This window comes from Bacillus rossius, chromosome 12 (genome assembly GCF_032445375.1).
Source record: "Bacillus rossius redtenbacheri isolate Brsri chromosome 12, Brsri_v3, whole genome shotgun sequence".
Classification (NCBI taxonomy): Eukaryota; Metazoa; Arthropoda; class Insecta; order Phasmatodea; family Bacillidae; genus Bacillus; species Bacillus rossius.
The window spans coordinates 29,507,394-29,522,595 of NC_086339.1; the positions used below are offsets into that span (position 1 = coordinate 29,507,394).

The 15,202-nt window shown below is 36.2% G+C and overlaps 1 protein-coding gene across 2 annotated transcripts in view; it reads right to left on the reverse strand.

The window, feature by feature from the left end:
- Window positions 1-15,202, reverse strand: part of LOC134537783 (dmX-like protein 2) — a 154,855-nt gene that overhangs the window by 74,729 nt on the left and 64,924 nt on the right. For both annotated transcript variants that reach the window (XM_063378583.1, XM_063378584.1), the window contains exons 19-26: window positions 14,620-14,777; window positions 11,888-12,033; window positions 9,825-9,931; window positions 9,430-9,579; window positions 8,163-8,396; window positions 5,110-5,270; window positions 354-490; window positions 119-261 (exon numbers count right to left, since the gene is read on the reverse strand). In XM_063378583.1, the coding sequence (XP_063234653.1) occupies window positions 119-261; window positions 354-490; window positions 5,110-5,270; window positions 8,163-8,396; window positions 9,430-9,579; window positions 9,825-9,931; window positions 11,888-12,033; window positions 14,620-14,777 (1,236 nt within the window). The remainder of the gene's footprint in view (window positions 1-118; window positions 262-353; window positions 491-5,109; window positions 5,271-8,162; window positions 8,397-9,429; window positions 9,580-9,824; window positions 9,932-11,887; window positions 12,034-14,619; window positions 14,778-15,202) is intronic.

The following is a 15,202-nucleotide window of genomic DNA, read 5'->3' on the forward strand; positions in this document are numbered from 1 at the left end:
GTGCAAAAGTAGTAATATTCATCCTCGTCTTGATTCGAACTGAGACAATGGTCTTTGCACATCCCTGAAACAGACTATGCTTAAAATTTTGAAGAAAGTTAATAAGAAGACTACATACCGTCTGGTTTCCACTGGGAGTACACATGCATCTCGCTGTCCATCCCAACAACGAGAATGCCGTCGCGAACCCAAGAAATTTGCATTGGAAGCGGGGGTAACCCATCTGCCGTGAGCAAGTCAATCTTGCGCAGCTTCATCCACCTGAAACCGAAAAACTCAAGTAAGCTGGCAAACAAGTAAGACATCTCTTTCCAACACGCAAGTGGGCAACCAACGCCGCACAAAGAGCTTGCCTGATCTCATCGACAAACTGCGGCACCGCTAGCGACGATGCCTTCCTCAAGATGGGTCTGTTCGTCGTCTGAGACTCTTTCATTGCCTTCATGTTCGCTTGGGCGAGGTCGCTGGACACTGGAGTGAACAGCATCACCTGAACAGATTAAAACTACATCTAGTCTCTATCGGACATGGGAAAAAAATTCCATTTAAAGAAATTACACCACAGTTCAAACAAATGTATTATGTTTAATTTTTTTTTTTTTAAATCGCTACCTTTCACGCTTGGTCAACGGGAAAAAATGCCAAAATATAAAGTATTTATTTCACTTGTACTCATTTCCAAATCACAGAGAACACAAGATTCTAAGTCTAAACTTTGCAGCCCATCAATAGGACCACTTGTTCCCCACCTTTAGAAGCAACATAAATCAGGTTTGCACTCAATCCTGCATCAGGTGTCTCACACAAATCCAAATGATTACCTTTCTGCTTTCTTTAATCAAATATATTTTCATTACTGCCTTAATATTTACTGTGCTTACTGCTTGCTGCATAACACAAGCTATAAAATAGCATGTTCATTCACATAAATGTTTAGTTCAATAAATGATAAAAATAAGTACCAACACACAAGAAATTATATTTGGAAACAATAATTCTTTACACACATTAGCTGTTTTCTCAAAATTCAGTAAGGCACTACAACAGTTACATAACTTTATTACATTTTATAAACACATTGATGCAAAATGAAATCAAATTTATTCCCTAACACTGGAAAGTAACTAGGCACAATCGGGAATTGGCTATGACACAGATGGTTGTACCCCCCTCAATTAATTGAATAATCAATCAACCAACCTGTTTGTCTACATGTAGCAGTATATTTCAGGTACACTTGCTATTTCAGACATCTTCAATTTAACATGTAATTTAATATGATGAATGAATGTACTTACTGGTAGTATGTATGAGGTTCTATGAAAATCTGAAGTTCAAACAAGTCAAAAACAGACCATAAAAATTAAAACTGAATTCATTCTAATATTGATTTGTATTTAACATAGAACAAGCATTCAAAACTAGCTGTCTAACCATTAAGTTCAAAGAGCAGTTCTCCGTGGTTATATGCTGCTAATCAACTACTGAAGTTGCATACAAGGTTCAATGAAAAATACTAGTGCGAGATCCCGTATAAAAAATTTGTACCCTCATCTGTTATTTATTAGTGATAAGAAATAAATGATACATAATATACTCATTGACATCGTGTTTAAATTGCCTAGTTAAATTGCATGCGGATATTAAATAATTAAATTTTTTACTAAATTTATTAAATCTACTCTCAATAGTTATTTAAAAAAAATATCGTACACTAGTTAAGAGAACATACCCAACAGAATTGAAAAAGTAAAGGTTGCCTTCTTCCCCCTCTGTGCAACTGTGGAGTTGCCAGGTATAAGCAGGTGAGTAAATGTTATTGTGTTTTCTCGCATAATCGTAGCACATTTTATTCTAAAATCAATTTTGAAAAGTAAGGGTGCGACGATTATGTGGAAAAAAAATTTTTGTTAGGTAAAGTTATTCATAAAAAAACCTGCTCATGGAAAGTACGTTTATTAAAAAAAAGGTGGAGTATACAAGAGCACGCCAAACAATTTATATTAATAATTCATTAAACAAAAACCTTTCTTCAACATTAAATAGAAAACCCAAACTGTACCGCGAATGCAGGCCATTTGAATCTGCGATGTGAACTAACACGTAACTATTGCCGTAGTACACATTTACCACGAAAGAATCCGGGCCATCAAATGTAGTTAACTCGGCACTCGACAGAGAGCGCACGCTGCATGCAATTGGCGAGATATCGATATTCGACTACGTGCACGCACTCTACACAGGAAGCAACATAACCAAACATGAATGATGCTCTGGCTACATTTTTATAAGCGGTACGCCCAGGGGGGGGGGGGGGGGGGGGGGGGGGGGACACTTCATAGGGTATAGCAAACGCATTTTTCTAGTTGCTATACTGTTTTATCCAACATCTGAGCACAAAAATTATAATCAAAATACCACGTTGATTAAATAATTATTACATTTGTTTTAACATTTTATCAAATTTATGGCATAAATTGATATTGTTGAAATGAAAATAATATATTTACTTAAAAGAAAATAAACGAGTTTTCGTTGGCACGTTGAACCACTTGTTTATCCATCAACACCATAATTAATGGTGTCGGCGTTGAATTAAGCGATATTAGGTTTAATAAAAAATTTCTAAGGAAATTTTGTTTCAATCATGTTGAAATAGTAATCTCGTTAAATAATATCAATGATTTCATGAATTGCTTTATAAATCACTGTTATGAAACATGCCTGATTCAGCTACGTGTTGTGTTAACTACTGCTACAACAAGAGAAGAGATAATAATAATAAACTTTACTTTAAGTTTCCGCTTGACGAAACTAGGTATGTGTAAATTATTAAAACAAACAAAATAAAAGTTTTGTGTAATTAAAATAGTGATGAGCATTTTGTTTTCATGCCCTACAGAATTTCCTCTTTTTAGGTAGTGTGTAGTCGCACATTGAGGACAAGCACACAATACGTAAATACTTAGGTACTGTTATAAATGTCAATGAGTCTCAAATTCTGCTCAAACTTGCTGCTTATGTACTTTAATTAGTCTAAATGTTTTATATGAATTTTATTTTTAGGTCGAGAGGGAGGTGTGGGTAAAAATTTCGTATTGCGTATCCAAGTCTATCCCTTGATACTAATGGCATGATCCTGAATACATTGATCCTGTGGTAATGATGCTTGCTGTTTTAACATTAATTAAAACAGCAAGCATCATGTGCCACCGGATAAATCATACATGATCATGCCAACAGGATCAAGGGATAAACTTGGATACGTGATACGGAACAATTACCGAGGTGAGGGTTGCGAAGAAATGAAGTGTCTTTTAAATTTTTATGTTGAAATTAAGGTTCTTTTTTTCTTAACAATTTATTGCTACACACGTGTCTTCAAGAAGTGAAGATACGATAAAGATTTGTACTTTCACCTAATCCATAAAGAATTAGATGCCATTGGTAACAGCTTCATTTCAGTTTTTGTGGAAAAATTGTACATCATAGGCAGTTAAATTTGCCAGAAATACACATTGCATGTGTTAATGATTATATACTTCTGCACGTTTTTTTATGCATTTTGTTTGCGATTTGTAATGTAATTCGGTAGGTACCTACGAAAATCCTAACCTTAACTTCAATCAACGTGATTCTACTAGAACAGAAATTATTTCTTGGACATAAAAAAAGGCAGCAATTTATTATAATCCGAAAATATGTTACATGTTATGCATTTTAACAAATGTTATGCTACGTAAAGAAAACATTTTTAACCGAAATGAGGTTAAGGCAAACACTGTCCCGAAGGTAAGAAATTTACTTATTGTTTTAAAAATATTGCTCTCCTAAATCATTATATGTTACGTTTACCGATATTTAGTTAAATGATTTGCTTATAAAGGAGAAGAAAAAAAAATCAATATTTTTATAAATATTAATGCATGCACGAAACAAGTCACAAGCTCGCCAACATTCAGTTGAAGCTGCAAATTTCCCTACTATTCAAATTAGTGTTTTAAGCATATTAACTGCAAATTGTAATTTCTAGGATCAATGTTGTATTCAAATTAAAATTTACTTATAATTTGAAATGTAAGTCTTACTCCAGAAGGTACTTTATCTCGGTTTTAAGCCATTGCAACTTCGTTTTAATGTTTGTCAAGTTTGCATTTTGGTATAGCAACTAGGGCATTTCTGAATAAAAAAAAACGTAGAACTGCAATAGCATTGAGTGTCCACCACTCTGTACTAGTACTTTATTTACTCTATGGGTACGCCGTGGCAATGCAGACGATCAGATAAAGGAAATAACGTTTAAAAACGTCTTTAAAAGAATATTTATACGCCAGACAAATTTGTATTTCCGTTAATTAAATAATAAGTGGTAATGTCCGAATAAATATTAGATTTATATTTTAAAATACATCGTTTTATACGGAAAATATATCTACACCGGTACACCGCTGCGATCAGATAAAGATAATAACGTTTAAAAACATCTTTAAAAGAAAATTTACACGTCAGACAACTTCGTATTTCCATTAATTAAGTAGTAATTTCCTAATAAATATTAGATTTCTACTTTAAAATACATTGTTTTATACGGAAAAGATACCTACACAAAGCGCTCGGCATCTAATAGCGGGACCAAAAACATCATTCCACATTTAAGCAAGAAGTTTTTTTTTATCCCAATTTTGAATGCCAAAAATATAGGTGCGACGAGTACACGCGTGCAACGATTATGCGATAAAAGAGGGTACTCTCATCAGTTATTTAATCGTATATTATATGAAATGAAAGCTTATTTTATTCTGAATCTGTGTTAGGTTGCCTTATTAAAAAGTTGATCCAATCCATGGTTGCCTAGATTTTAGATGCAAATTTTAAACGCGACCGGCGTGAGTGACATGTGGGTATGCCATCTTGTGTCCCATTTACTTTCTTCGACTTCTGTTCCGTTTTCACGAAATTACTCCTACCAATTGCAGTATATTAACAACTAAGATGTTTACGTATCAAATATATAAATTTATTCATATATTTATTTATGTGTGAGTAAAAAAAATTCTAGTAATCTATTCATTGGTAGATTACATTATCACAACACAAACTGGCTCATACCTTGCTACCCACTGCGACTGTGAGGATGTGAGAGCCATCTTCCTTGGACACCCAGTCTAGTTGGACCAGGTGTTTCTGAGTCAGCGGGCAAGTGTTCCCACACTCAATGATAGATTTACGCAAAGACTGCAGAGTGCTGAAGCTCGGCACGGCCAGCAAACCTAAATATTTTATTTTTTTTGTTTATACTACATTACGTACATGTCACAGGAACTAAGCTCATCAGAGAAGGTGACACAGAACATCCTAATTTAACACATTCTTTGGATGAATCTTGCAATGGGAACAATTTATTAGAACATTTTTATGGTCATAAATTAACCTGCAATGGCATACGTCCAAAATTATGTTTTAAACCAAATTCAAGGGAGCTAAAAATAAAAAAAATTATATCAGCCAATGCCTAGAGTAATTTTGGTGAACTATGGAAAACCAAAATCAGGATAGCGGGACCCAGGATTCAAGCAGAAATTCAACCAAATGACAATCCCATGTTTAAAAACAAATCCCACCTTAGTTGGTAAACCTTAAAGTTGACCACATTTAAATTAACTATCGGTGGTAAGCCTGTACATCTATACCAGATTGCTGCTTGCTAATACTCCAAACAGTTTCCAGGTGTATCACAGAACTCGTAAATTAATATGAGCGTGAATATTGTTCAGTTCTGTTTCTTTACAAGATTCTTTAAGGTACGAAGCCATTGGACTCACTATGTAACAAACCTTACACGACCAACTAACGGGAGCCATATCAGGGGCCAACGTGCCACTCAGCTAGTTTTAAAACAAGCAGTCCACAACCAACTCAAGCGAAATTATTCACAAGTGAAAAACTGTACTCTGGAGGCCACATCAGACCTCTTCGTGCACCAGAAACAGAGGATCAAGGAGTTTCAAAGTGACTCATTTATGCTTATTATCCTTACACAGCCCCTCTCACCAGGCCAAATATGCTTCTTCCACCATGGCAACAAATAGTTATAAACATGAATCAGACCAGGCATTCAGCTGGGGAGACAATTACAAAACGCCAATTGATGAGATAAAAAAAAAAAAACATAATTGTGCACACAGCATTAAACTATGTACAGTAAACTCCCGGTATATCGCGCCCCGATTGATCACGGAATCGGGTATATCGCGGGTCAAACCATGTCCCCCAGTCAGAAATGAATAATAATGGAATAAATGGTTGATAGCCGATTAGGATAATTTTGCGTTGTAACTAACAAACTAAGCATCGGGCAGAAAAAAGCCTAGGCGTAGAAAATGTCCGCAGTGAAATTCTAAACAAGATATCTCCGTACATTATTCCTCTATCTTGTAGGGTTTTCAAATTATGGTCCAATCCAGCCCAGTGATATTTTCTGAAAGACTAGTTCTTAACGTCGCTTTATCTCACAAATGAAGCAGGGGACCTGATAAAGCCCACCGTCCAGCGACATTATCCAGCGTGACTCGGCTGGGGATTGATGTTGGATAGGCTTGGTTGTCGGCAAGCGCTGGATAGGGAGAGGCAAGCCGAGAATATGGAGAGAGGTAGAGATTAGAGCGGGCAGAAACAGGCCGAGGGGGCGTGGGGGAGGGAATGTGTTCACGCAGCACACAGGCAGAGCATGAGTCACTTGACTGAGCAGCGTCCCTGCGTACAAGGCAAAATCAGGTAGTCCGGTGTTTAAAATTCCACTCCAGAATCTTAATTGGTACTTTACTGGACATCTGTATATAAATGTTTTGTTACAACTTAAACCTACAGACGTAATATTATTGGGTAATTCATTGTATTTACACGTTCATCTTTTTACTTTGGTATAATGTTTTAACATTAAATGGTAAAGTAAATCAGCTAGCGTATTTTTAATCTTTGCCCAGGAATTCCCAGTGGTCCAATACTTACGTGAACCATACTGTACCACTTTTGCCGTGAGGTAGTAAACAAGCCCCGGAAATGTTTATATGTAGCGGTCTCCCGACCTTTAACCAGAGGCTGGGGAATATAACACTTGCCGATCCGAGCCACACACACTCAGCAACTCGACACAGCGTTTGGTGAAATAAGTATAGACAAAGTTTAACACGGTTTTTAATACGGCGTCACTGATTGCGCTAAAATTAAATTGGCGCAATTTTTGTTTCCCACACGTGACCATTTATAATTTACTGTAAGCATGGATAATAAAGTTTAACCACTTGACACGATAGACGATTCTTTATTTTTTATTGTACGAATGCTAGAATAGTTTTTTCCTGTATCTGCGGCCTACTTCTGCAAAAGACAAGCTATCTGTAAGTAAATATAGAATTTTTATTTTGTCAATCAAACTCGGTACTTTGCGATTCATATTCGGTTTGAATTATCACTACGGCCTTTCTTTTTAGAAGACTTCGACCACAGAATCGTGTGTAACCGCACACACTGCACTTACTTTGTTACGGACACTGACGAAGCAGATACTGTGGCTGACACCACGAGACTGGCAGCAGCTTGTGTGCCGCACGTGTGTATGGCGGCGTGTGGCGCGCTCGTAGGCCGTGCGACAAACTGTGCGCGGCACGCGGAAAAATAAAAACAATTCAACATTTAACATTTATCTTTAAAATTTATTATTTTTATTTTTTCGCCCGCGTTTAGTGAAAACTGCGGATGCAAAGTCCGCACAACGGCGGGCCGTCTATACTGTGCGTGCTTGCCGACCTATTAGAACACAGGCGGTGTTTTATGCCTTTTGACCTTAATCACATCGAAACATCGCGGTTATGCAACAACGCGGGTAAAAGTTATGTCCCCCGACAACCGCGTTAAATAGGGAGTGTACTGTATTTCTCAATTTGTAACTTATTTAATTAATGATATTATTCACATTGTATATTTTAATAATGTAAATCATAAAAAAAATCATTTTTACCAAAATTGTGAACTCAACTAAAAAGCAAATTTTAAGTACTAAAACAAACAATGCTATTAGGTATAAAATTATTCATAAAAAAATTAAAGAAAAAATTGTTACCAATACAGTTTCAAAAACCAAAATAGTCTTTTTAAATGCTTACCACTTGCTGGTTTTGACAAACTGTTGTGATGTTCATGACTGCCGGAGTTGTCCCCATTTTTTGTCGATCGCACGTCCTCAGCTGAGAAAGTCTGAATTATCTGGTTGAGACGCTGTTTCTTCTGAAGAAACTTGCTGTCATAGAGATAGCTCAAATCCAAATGAGGATCCACTTTAATTCGCGGCAAATGAATGTTCTTGAGGTGGATTGTGTCCTCCAAGACCCACTCTGAACCTGTCACCAACATGCAGTGGCATGAATTAAGGACATATCTAGGGACTCTCCCACCCTCCACCCCTTTATTTTCTGAAGTGGAAAAATGAAACAGAAAAAATAATATGAACACATTTCTGAAAAACGAATAACAGACGTAGTTTGTAACGTTGCAAGACCCTGCCCTCCCAAGCTTTTACAAGAATTTATTAAAAGAATAAAAATTGAGATTTTTCAATATTGCAGTATATCAGCTGATGATATGCTGCAAGGTCATAGTGACCTAGTTTTTTCAAAATTTTTTATGACATATTTAAAGAAAAATACTTTTACACGGGTTTGTGTAATTCCAATTAATGTTTGACATGAATGGTTGCAAACTGTTCATTATTCGCAAATAGTCCACATTCAACTTAGAAAAATTTCCAAATTACAAACTATCCTACAGCCTGAACGTTAGCCATTCTGCTGTGTACTGTGCAGGTATGTTAAATTAAACTCTACATAGTTGCATCAAGCCCATTAATATACTTTAATTATGTACATACTCATTTATATTGTACAGCAATAACTTTTTATTATCGTTACATGAAGTGCAACAGCTTTAATACACCTGGAATATAAATAAATATTCATTACTTTGAAGTAAAAGTATTTAAAACTGAATAAAATATCAATAATAATATATTATTTGTTTTTATATTTGATATTTTTTTATGCTTACATGTAATCCTTAAAAGGAAATTTAAAAATGATTGAAAGAACTATGCTCATTTACTACTAACACTTATTGAAAAGGTCCATTTGTATGCAAATATACAGCTTATGTGCAAAACTATAACAGGCACTAAGCACAAAACTCATCACTATGAAAATAATAAAAATAATTTTCCTCTAGAAACAGCGACGCAGTGAAAAAGGAGACTATTGAAATAAACTGTTTCAAATTGCTCACCACCACTAAGCGAGAAGTTTTTGGTGTTGACTTAAAGCTGGAAAAAAAGACCCAGAAAATAACCAGCACAAGCTTATGACTAAAACAGAGTTAACTTACCTCCTGTGCTTTCACATTCGTAGATTGCAACACACAAGTTCACATATCGAGAATCCGGGTCATTCTTTGACGGCCTTGTGAAAGATTTTCCATATTTATATGCACAGGCAATACGACCGCTATACGCAGCACTAATGTTCAATGGCTGACCTAAGAAAAGGAAAAAAAAATATTGTATCAGAGTTAAAATACAAAATGAAAACACTTAATAAACAAATGGACACAAAAAACTACTAGTTCTTGAAGATTCATAACACTAAATCATAGTGTAATTGGTGACCCAAGTACCAGAGATATTCAATTGTTAAGCCCCACAATTACGCTATGCAGTTTTTTTTACAGCAACCTGTTCTATCAATTTAATACTCTACAATATGCTACCCTCAAACACTCACCGGTAATGTCAATTGTAGACTCTTGCCGTAACATTTCCCACTCACACCAATCGTAGCTACGCCCATCGCTGCTTTCTTCAGACTTGTTGACTTTACATTTCCAGAACCTACCAACATTGCAAACAAATTTTCCCCTCAAATTACCCTCTTTTTAAAAAAAACAGGCAATTTTCTAAGGCCAGCTCTTACAGTTGTGACTCAATGCAAAAGACAAAATTACTCCACTCTACAAACCTGATCAGTTTTTGCTTAGATTTTTCAGACAGCACAAGCCGACCTGAGCCACTGGAAGTCCTATTATGTTAAAGGTATATAAATTGAAATCATACAAGACAACCCAATATCGCAACAAGATTTCCACTGAAAAAATTACACACAATATACTATATAAAAGAGCAAGCGCAAAGGTGTGACAACTCATTCTACACGGTTGAACTCACTCACTGTTCATGAAGCAGTCACCATAAGCAATTCACTATTGAAAAAAAAAAAAAAAAACTTGGCAGCTGCATTATAAACATTTCCTTACAACTAATCACAAACCAAAATGGTGTAAAATTAGAGAGAAGAGGAATGTTGTCGATGCTTTAAAGATAACACAGGAAACACATTGGTATGCTAATAGAGGTTTGCAGGTATTCAGAAAATTTTATATTTGAAATGAATAATCTGAAATTCAACTCAAATTTTGAACTGAATAATTTCTTTTAATTATTCATATCCAGAGATACATTTGTGTTTTTATTTTATGGCACAAAGTGTTATTTTTTTTTTTTTTAGATGATAGTGAGGTTATTTTTCAGATGAAAGTGAATTTTTACCTAAATATTTACATCTTTATTTTCAAAATACCATTAGAACTATGCAATTCATAGAGCACTACAAGTTTTGCTAATAACAGCAGTACAAAGTAATAAAAAGCTGAGTTAAATTATATCTACATTTACTGTAATACTATATAAATAAAACTGCACATTTTGCTACAGAAAAAGGCAAATGTAACTGTGTGAGAAGGAACCAAATACTGAAGATATTTTTAAAGATTATGAAATTAAAAACAGTTAAATATTATTTATATGGTGTATCAGTAATATATGTGTCCAAGGAGTCTGGGAGTATTCAAAAAATATTTAATATTCGTAAAATTTTCGTGAATATTTGATATTCATTTCAGAATTCTCAAATTGAATAGTTTTTTAGTTATCATTGCCAATTGATACACCAAGTAGGATCATTCACAAGTAATTTAATTGAAAAAATGTAACACACATGAAGATAAGATGATTTATTGAGAAAATGATATTTGTTTTCTGCAACATTATAGATAAATGATTTTACATTTAACAAAAAAATCTGTGATTAAGATTTTAAATTTCTTATAATACACATTTTTATGTATATGATCAGTATGGAGTCTCATAATGTTCAGTAAGTACTATGGTAGATTTTCTGTAGGCCTCTGTGAATATAAACTCTTTTAGTTCGAATCGAATACGAATACCATATTATTCTTGAATATGAATATTGAATGCAAATAGTAAAAAATTATAATCTCAATAAATACATATTGAAAGAAAAAGTAAATGTGTAGTGTAGTGGCTTCTGGGAAATTAGATAAATAATACTTAAGAGAATGGTTGGTTAAGTTAAATTAGCTACAATTACTATAAGTAAAATTTTGTTGAAATAATCAAATTTTGGAAGGAAAACATAAAAAATTAATTTTCATGGTAATCATAAAAGGAATCTGAAAAACAAATTTTTAATAAACAGTGGAAAGGCAATATGTAAGACAAATGCAGTGTGTGTAAAGAATCTTCCAGAGGCGTGAATTGTAAAATAAAAGGTATTCATATTTTAAAAAAAAAAATATTCACAAAGTAGCTTGGCTTTCTAGGTTCCAGCCGCATCAAAGGCGATGATTTCACCCAACGTTTTAGTCGCTCTTGCAGTCGCTGATCCTGCGATCCTTATTAATGATTTTCTTAAGCCTACCATATATATATATATATATATTTTTTTAAATTTAAAACAACGGCACAAGCACAAGCTGAAGATGCTACCTGATGGTGCTGTCCGAGCACGCGGTGACCACAATGTAAGGGGCGAAGCAGGCGGGGTAGATGGACGCTGAGCTGAGGTGGCCAGCGGCCGGGGCAGCGTGGATCACCTCCACCCCGTCGGGCAGGGGGAGATCCTGGGTGCACACCTGCCACAGCATTCACCACGCACGATAAAAACAACTCGGGTACAAGCCGCAGGGTGGTCGAGGCGATCCCGGGCCCCGGTCCCGGCAATCAAACGTGTGTTCGGTAAAATAATGCACGTGTTGTGCTTATCGTGGGATTCGGCGGATGGATACTACTCCTGCAAGTGGTCATCTGGCAACACTGTCCGTTGGTAGAGCAGTGTGGTCATCAAGATGGCGCCGCGGTAAGCTGCTTGGTAATTTTGTCGGGTGATCCGGCACAGTTTTTAAGGATATACACAAGAACGTGAGTGGGTTAAGTTTTCTCCAGGAACTCCCAATCCATGCATCACTACTTTGCCCCTATAGTCATTAAAAATAAAAAAAAAACAACTCGACATTAAAGAGATATTAAAAACTACATCATTCATTCATTCATTTAACAAACAATAAACATTGAAATACACAGAAGAACAAGTTAAGCTCCTTTTTTGTAAGGACCACTTCGTAAAATTAATCAAATTAATATGCGTTCCTGCTTTTCCCCCCAACACAGAAAATTTAATCAAATACTACAAAACTTTTCAAATGGTGGATCTAAGTTTGCTGGAGCTTCTTTTACCCGGATATTTTAATTGCGGAGATAACTGTATGAAGCACGGTGTAATCTAATTTATGACTATTGAATAAAACATTGTAGTCTTTTCATTATTTTTCTGGAAAAAATTAATTAAATTCCATTTTCACAGTAAATACACATTCTAATAAAAAAAAAACATGGGTGTGTGGCCGCCACACGCGTAATGCGAAACTTCACAGAAAATAAAGAAAGGAAATTTTTAGGGGTGAATATTTGAAAAATGTATACTAATCATGCGCTAAAATATACCTTTATTTAGTAGTGTCTGTTCATGTCTCTAAGAATATATTAATTGGTTTATGATAGCAAAATTGATACATAAACTACTAGCAATGTCTATAAAAATTGTCACAATTTTATTGCTAACACCAGATCCAACCTCAGAGCTGAAAGTTCAGAGTTGCGAATTACAAGTTGTGAAAGTATGCAAAAGTGTGCAACAGTATTGGGTAACATAGGAAATCATGCACTGTTGCTGCTCCAGCCATCTGTAACCAGCTGTAAAGATGTTTCACTTCAAAACTTTTTTAAAACCCTCACCACCTAATAATATTCATTACATACATTAAACACATTAACTCTGTTAACTGTTACCTATTCACTTCCGTTAGGCGTTAACATGTGATTCAGATATCATTCTAACGGCTGCAATAAAGTTTTATTTCAAAAAACCTAATCTATAATTTTAAATAAAAAAACACAATTCATTATTTTTAAAAGATAGTCTTCAAAATATATCCACATATTACTATCAATCAACTAACACCAGTCAAATCAATATTCTCAATTCAAGTGTAAAGTAAGGTATGCGTTTGACAAAAAAATAGATAATTTTTTTTTTTACATTTACAAAATTCATGGTTTATCATAAATATTAAATTTTGTTCAACTAAGCGGGTTCTCAAAGATTCTGTAGTTTAGAGGAATATAATTTGAGATGAATTGTTTAGTTTAAACTTTATAGAAGTAAAAACATTGCACAGTTGTCATGTCAGCAGTCTCAATTCGTTGCCCAAGCATCGCCGCTGTTGCAATTTGTTTGTTCTTTTCGGGTATTGTTCTCCAGCTGAGACATTGATCCGTGGTGTCACAGGGTTCGAGGAAGGTCAGGCAGTATGTTAGATAGAGCTGATGTCTGTCCAGCGCAAAATCGTAAGAGAAATTGTTAAGCAACTACGATGTAGAGTCTGTAAGGCACCTCAAGGCCTTACCACGTTACGCAATGTGGCGGGAGCTCAGAGAGTGAAATTTTCTTGCTTATGAAAAGCAACTATTCACATTTTATTCAACCTCGCACAAATAATTATTATTCCCTTTGCAACTTCGGTTCCCAATGAAAATTAACCATTTGCACATGTCTAGCGTTGATAACACCTTTTTAAGGGGCCCGCCTCGTCAGGGGTGTATGTGCGTTAGTGAGGTGGAATGATAAGCACGACGCTCGATGGTATTTCTAGCGCGGTATAGCCTCTAAGCTCAAGGCTCTGAACTGGCGCGCAATCTTCTCGTCGTCAATTGATAACTGTGAAATTTGTGCGGCGACCGTATTTTTATATTACGGGGAAATGAAGATAAAGGTGTAATGCAAGTCCCTTAAGTGCTTTCAAGAATCTGTACCACTTGTTTTACACCTAAAAATTACTCTGAAAACATGTGTTTCAGCCATTTTAACTCTTCTAGAAATACAGTTTAGAAACATGATCCAAAATTAAAAGTACCTTTCGGGCCTCAGCGAACTCTTAAAATGCTTTTCGTAAACACGCCCCACTCGGATATGTTGAGTAGTTTTGAAATTGCGTTGTTTTTCCTGAAGCTCTGCGCACCGTGTGTGTGACCAGGTAGGCAGGCCCCTTAAGCTGCCGAATTTTGTCAGACAACGCAGAGGAATGTCCCCGCTCGAAACAACACCCCGGCCACGCTCCCTGCCGCTGGGGGACCACGATCTCGCTCGGCGGTGCGTGCCGAACCTTGGTGGTGGTTATGACGACGTGGGAGGTCTGCACGGGGACGCCCGCCTCCAGCTGGTCGCCCACGGAGATGCTGACGGAGCGGCCGGGCCTGTCTTCGTCGTCCTCGTCCTGCACCAGCTGGCTGTCCGGCACGTACATCATGCTGCCCGTCAGCACTGTGCGGGGAAGCAACACAGTCTCTTCAAGCAGCGAAACAATTACATATGTCTAGTATATTTACTAATACACACACACATAGCTGGCTGTCCGGCACGTACATCATGCTGCCCGTCAGCACTGTGCGGGGAAGCAACACAGTCTCTTCAAGCAGCGAAACAATTACATATGTCTAGTATATTTACTAATACACACACACATAGCTGGCTGTCCGGCACGTACATCATGCTGCCCGTCAGCACTGTGCGGGGGAGCAACACACAGTCTCTTCAAGCAGCGAAACAATTACATATGTCTAGTATATTTACTAATACACACACACATAGCTGGCTGTCCGGCACGTACATCATGCTGCCCGTCAGCACTGTGCGGGGGGAGCAACACATAGTCTCTTCAAGCAGCGAAACAATTACATATGTCTAAT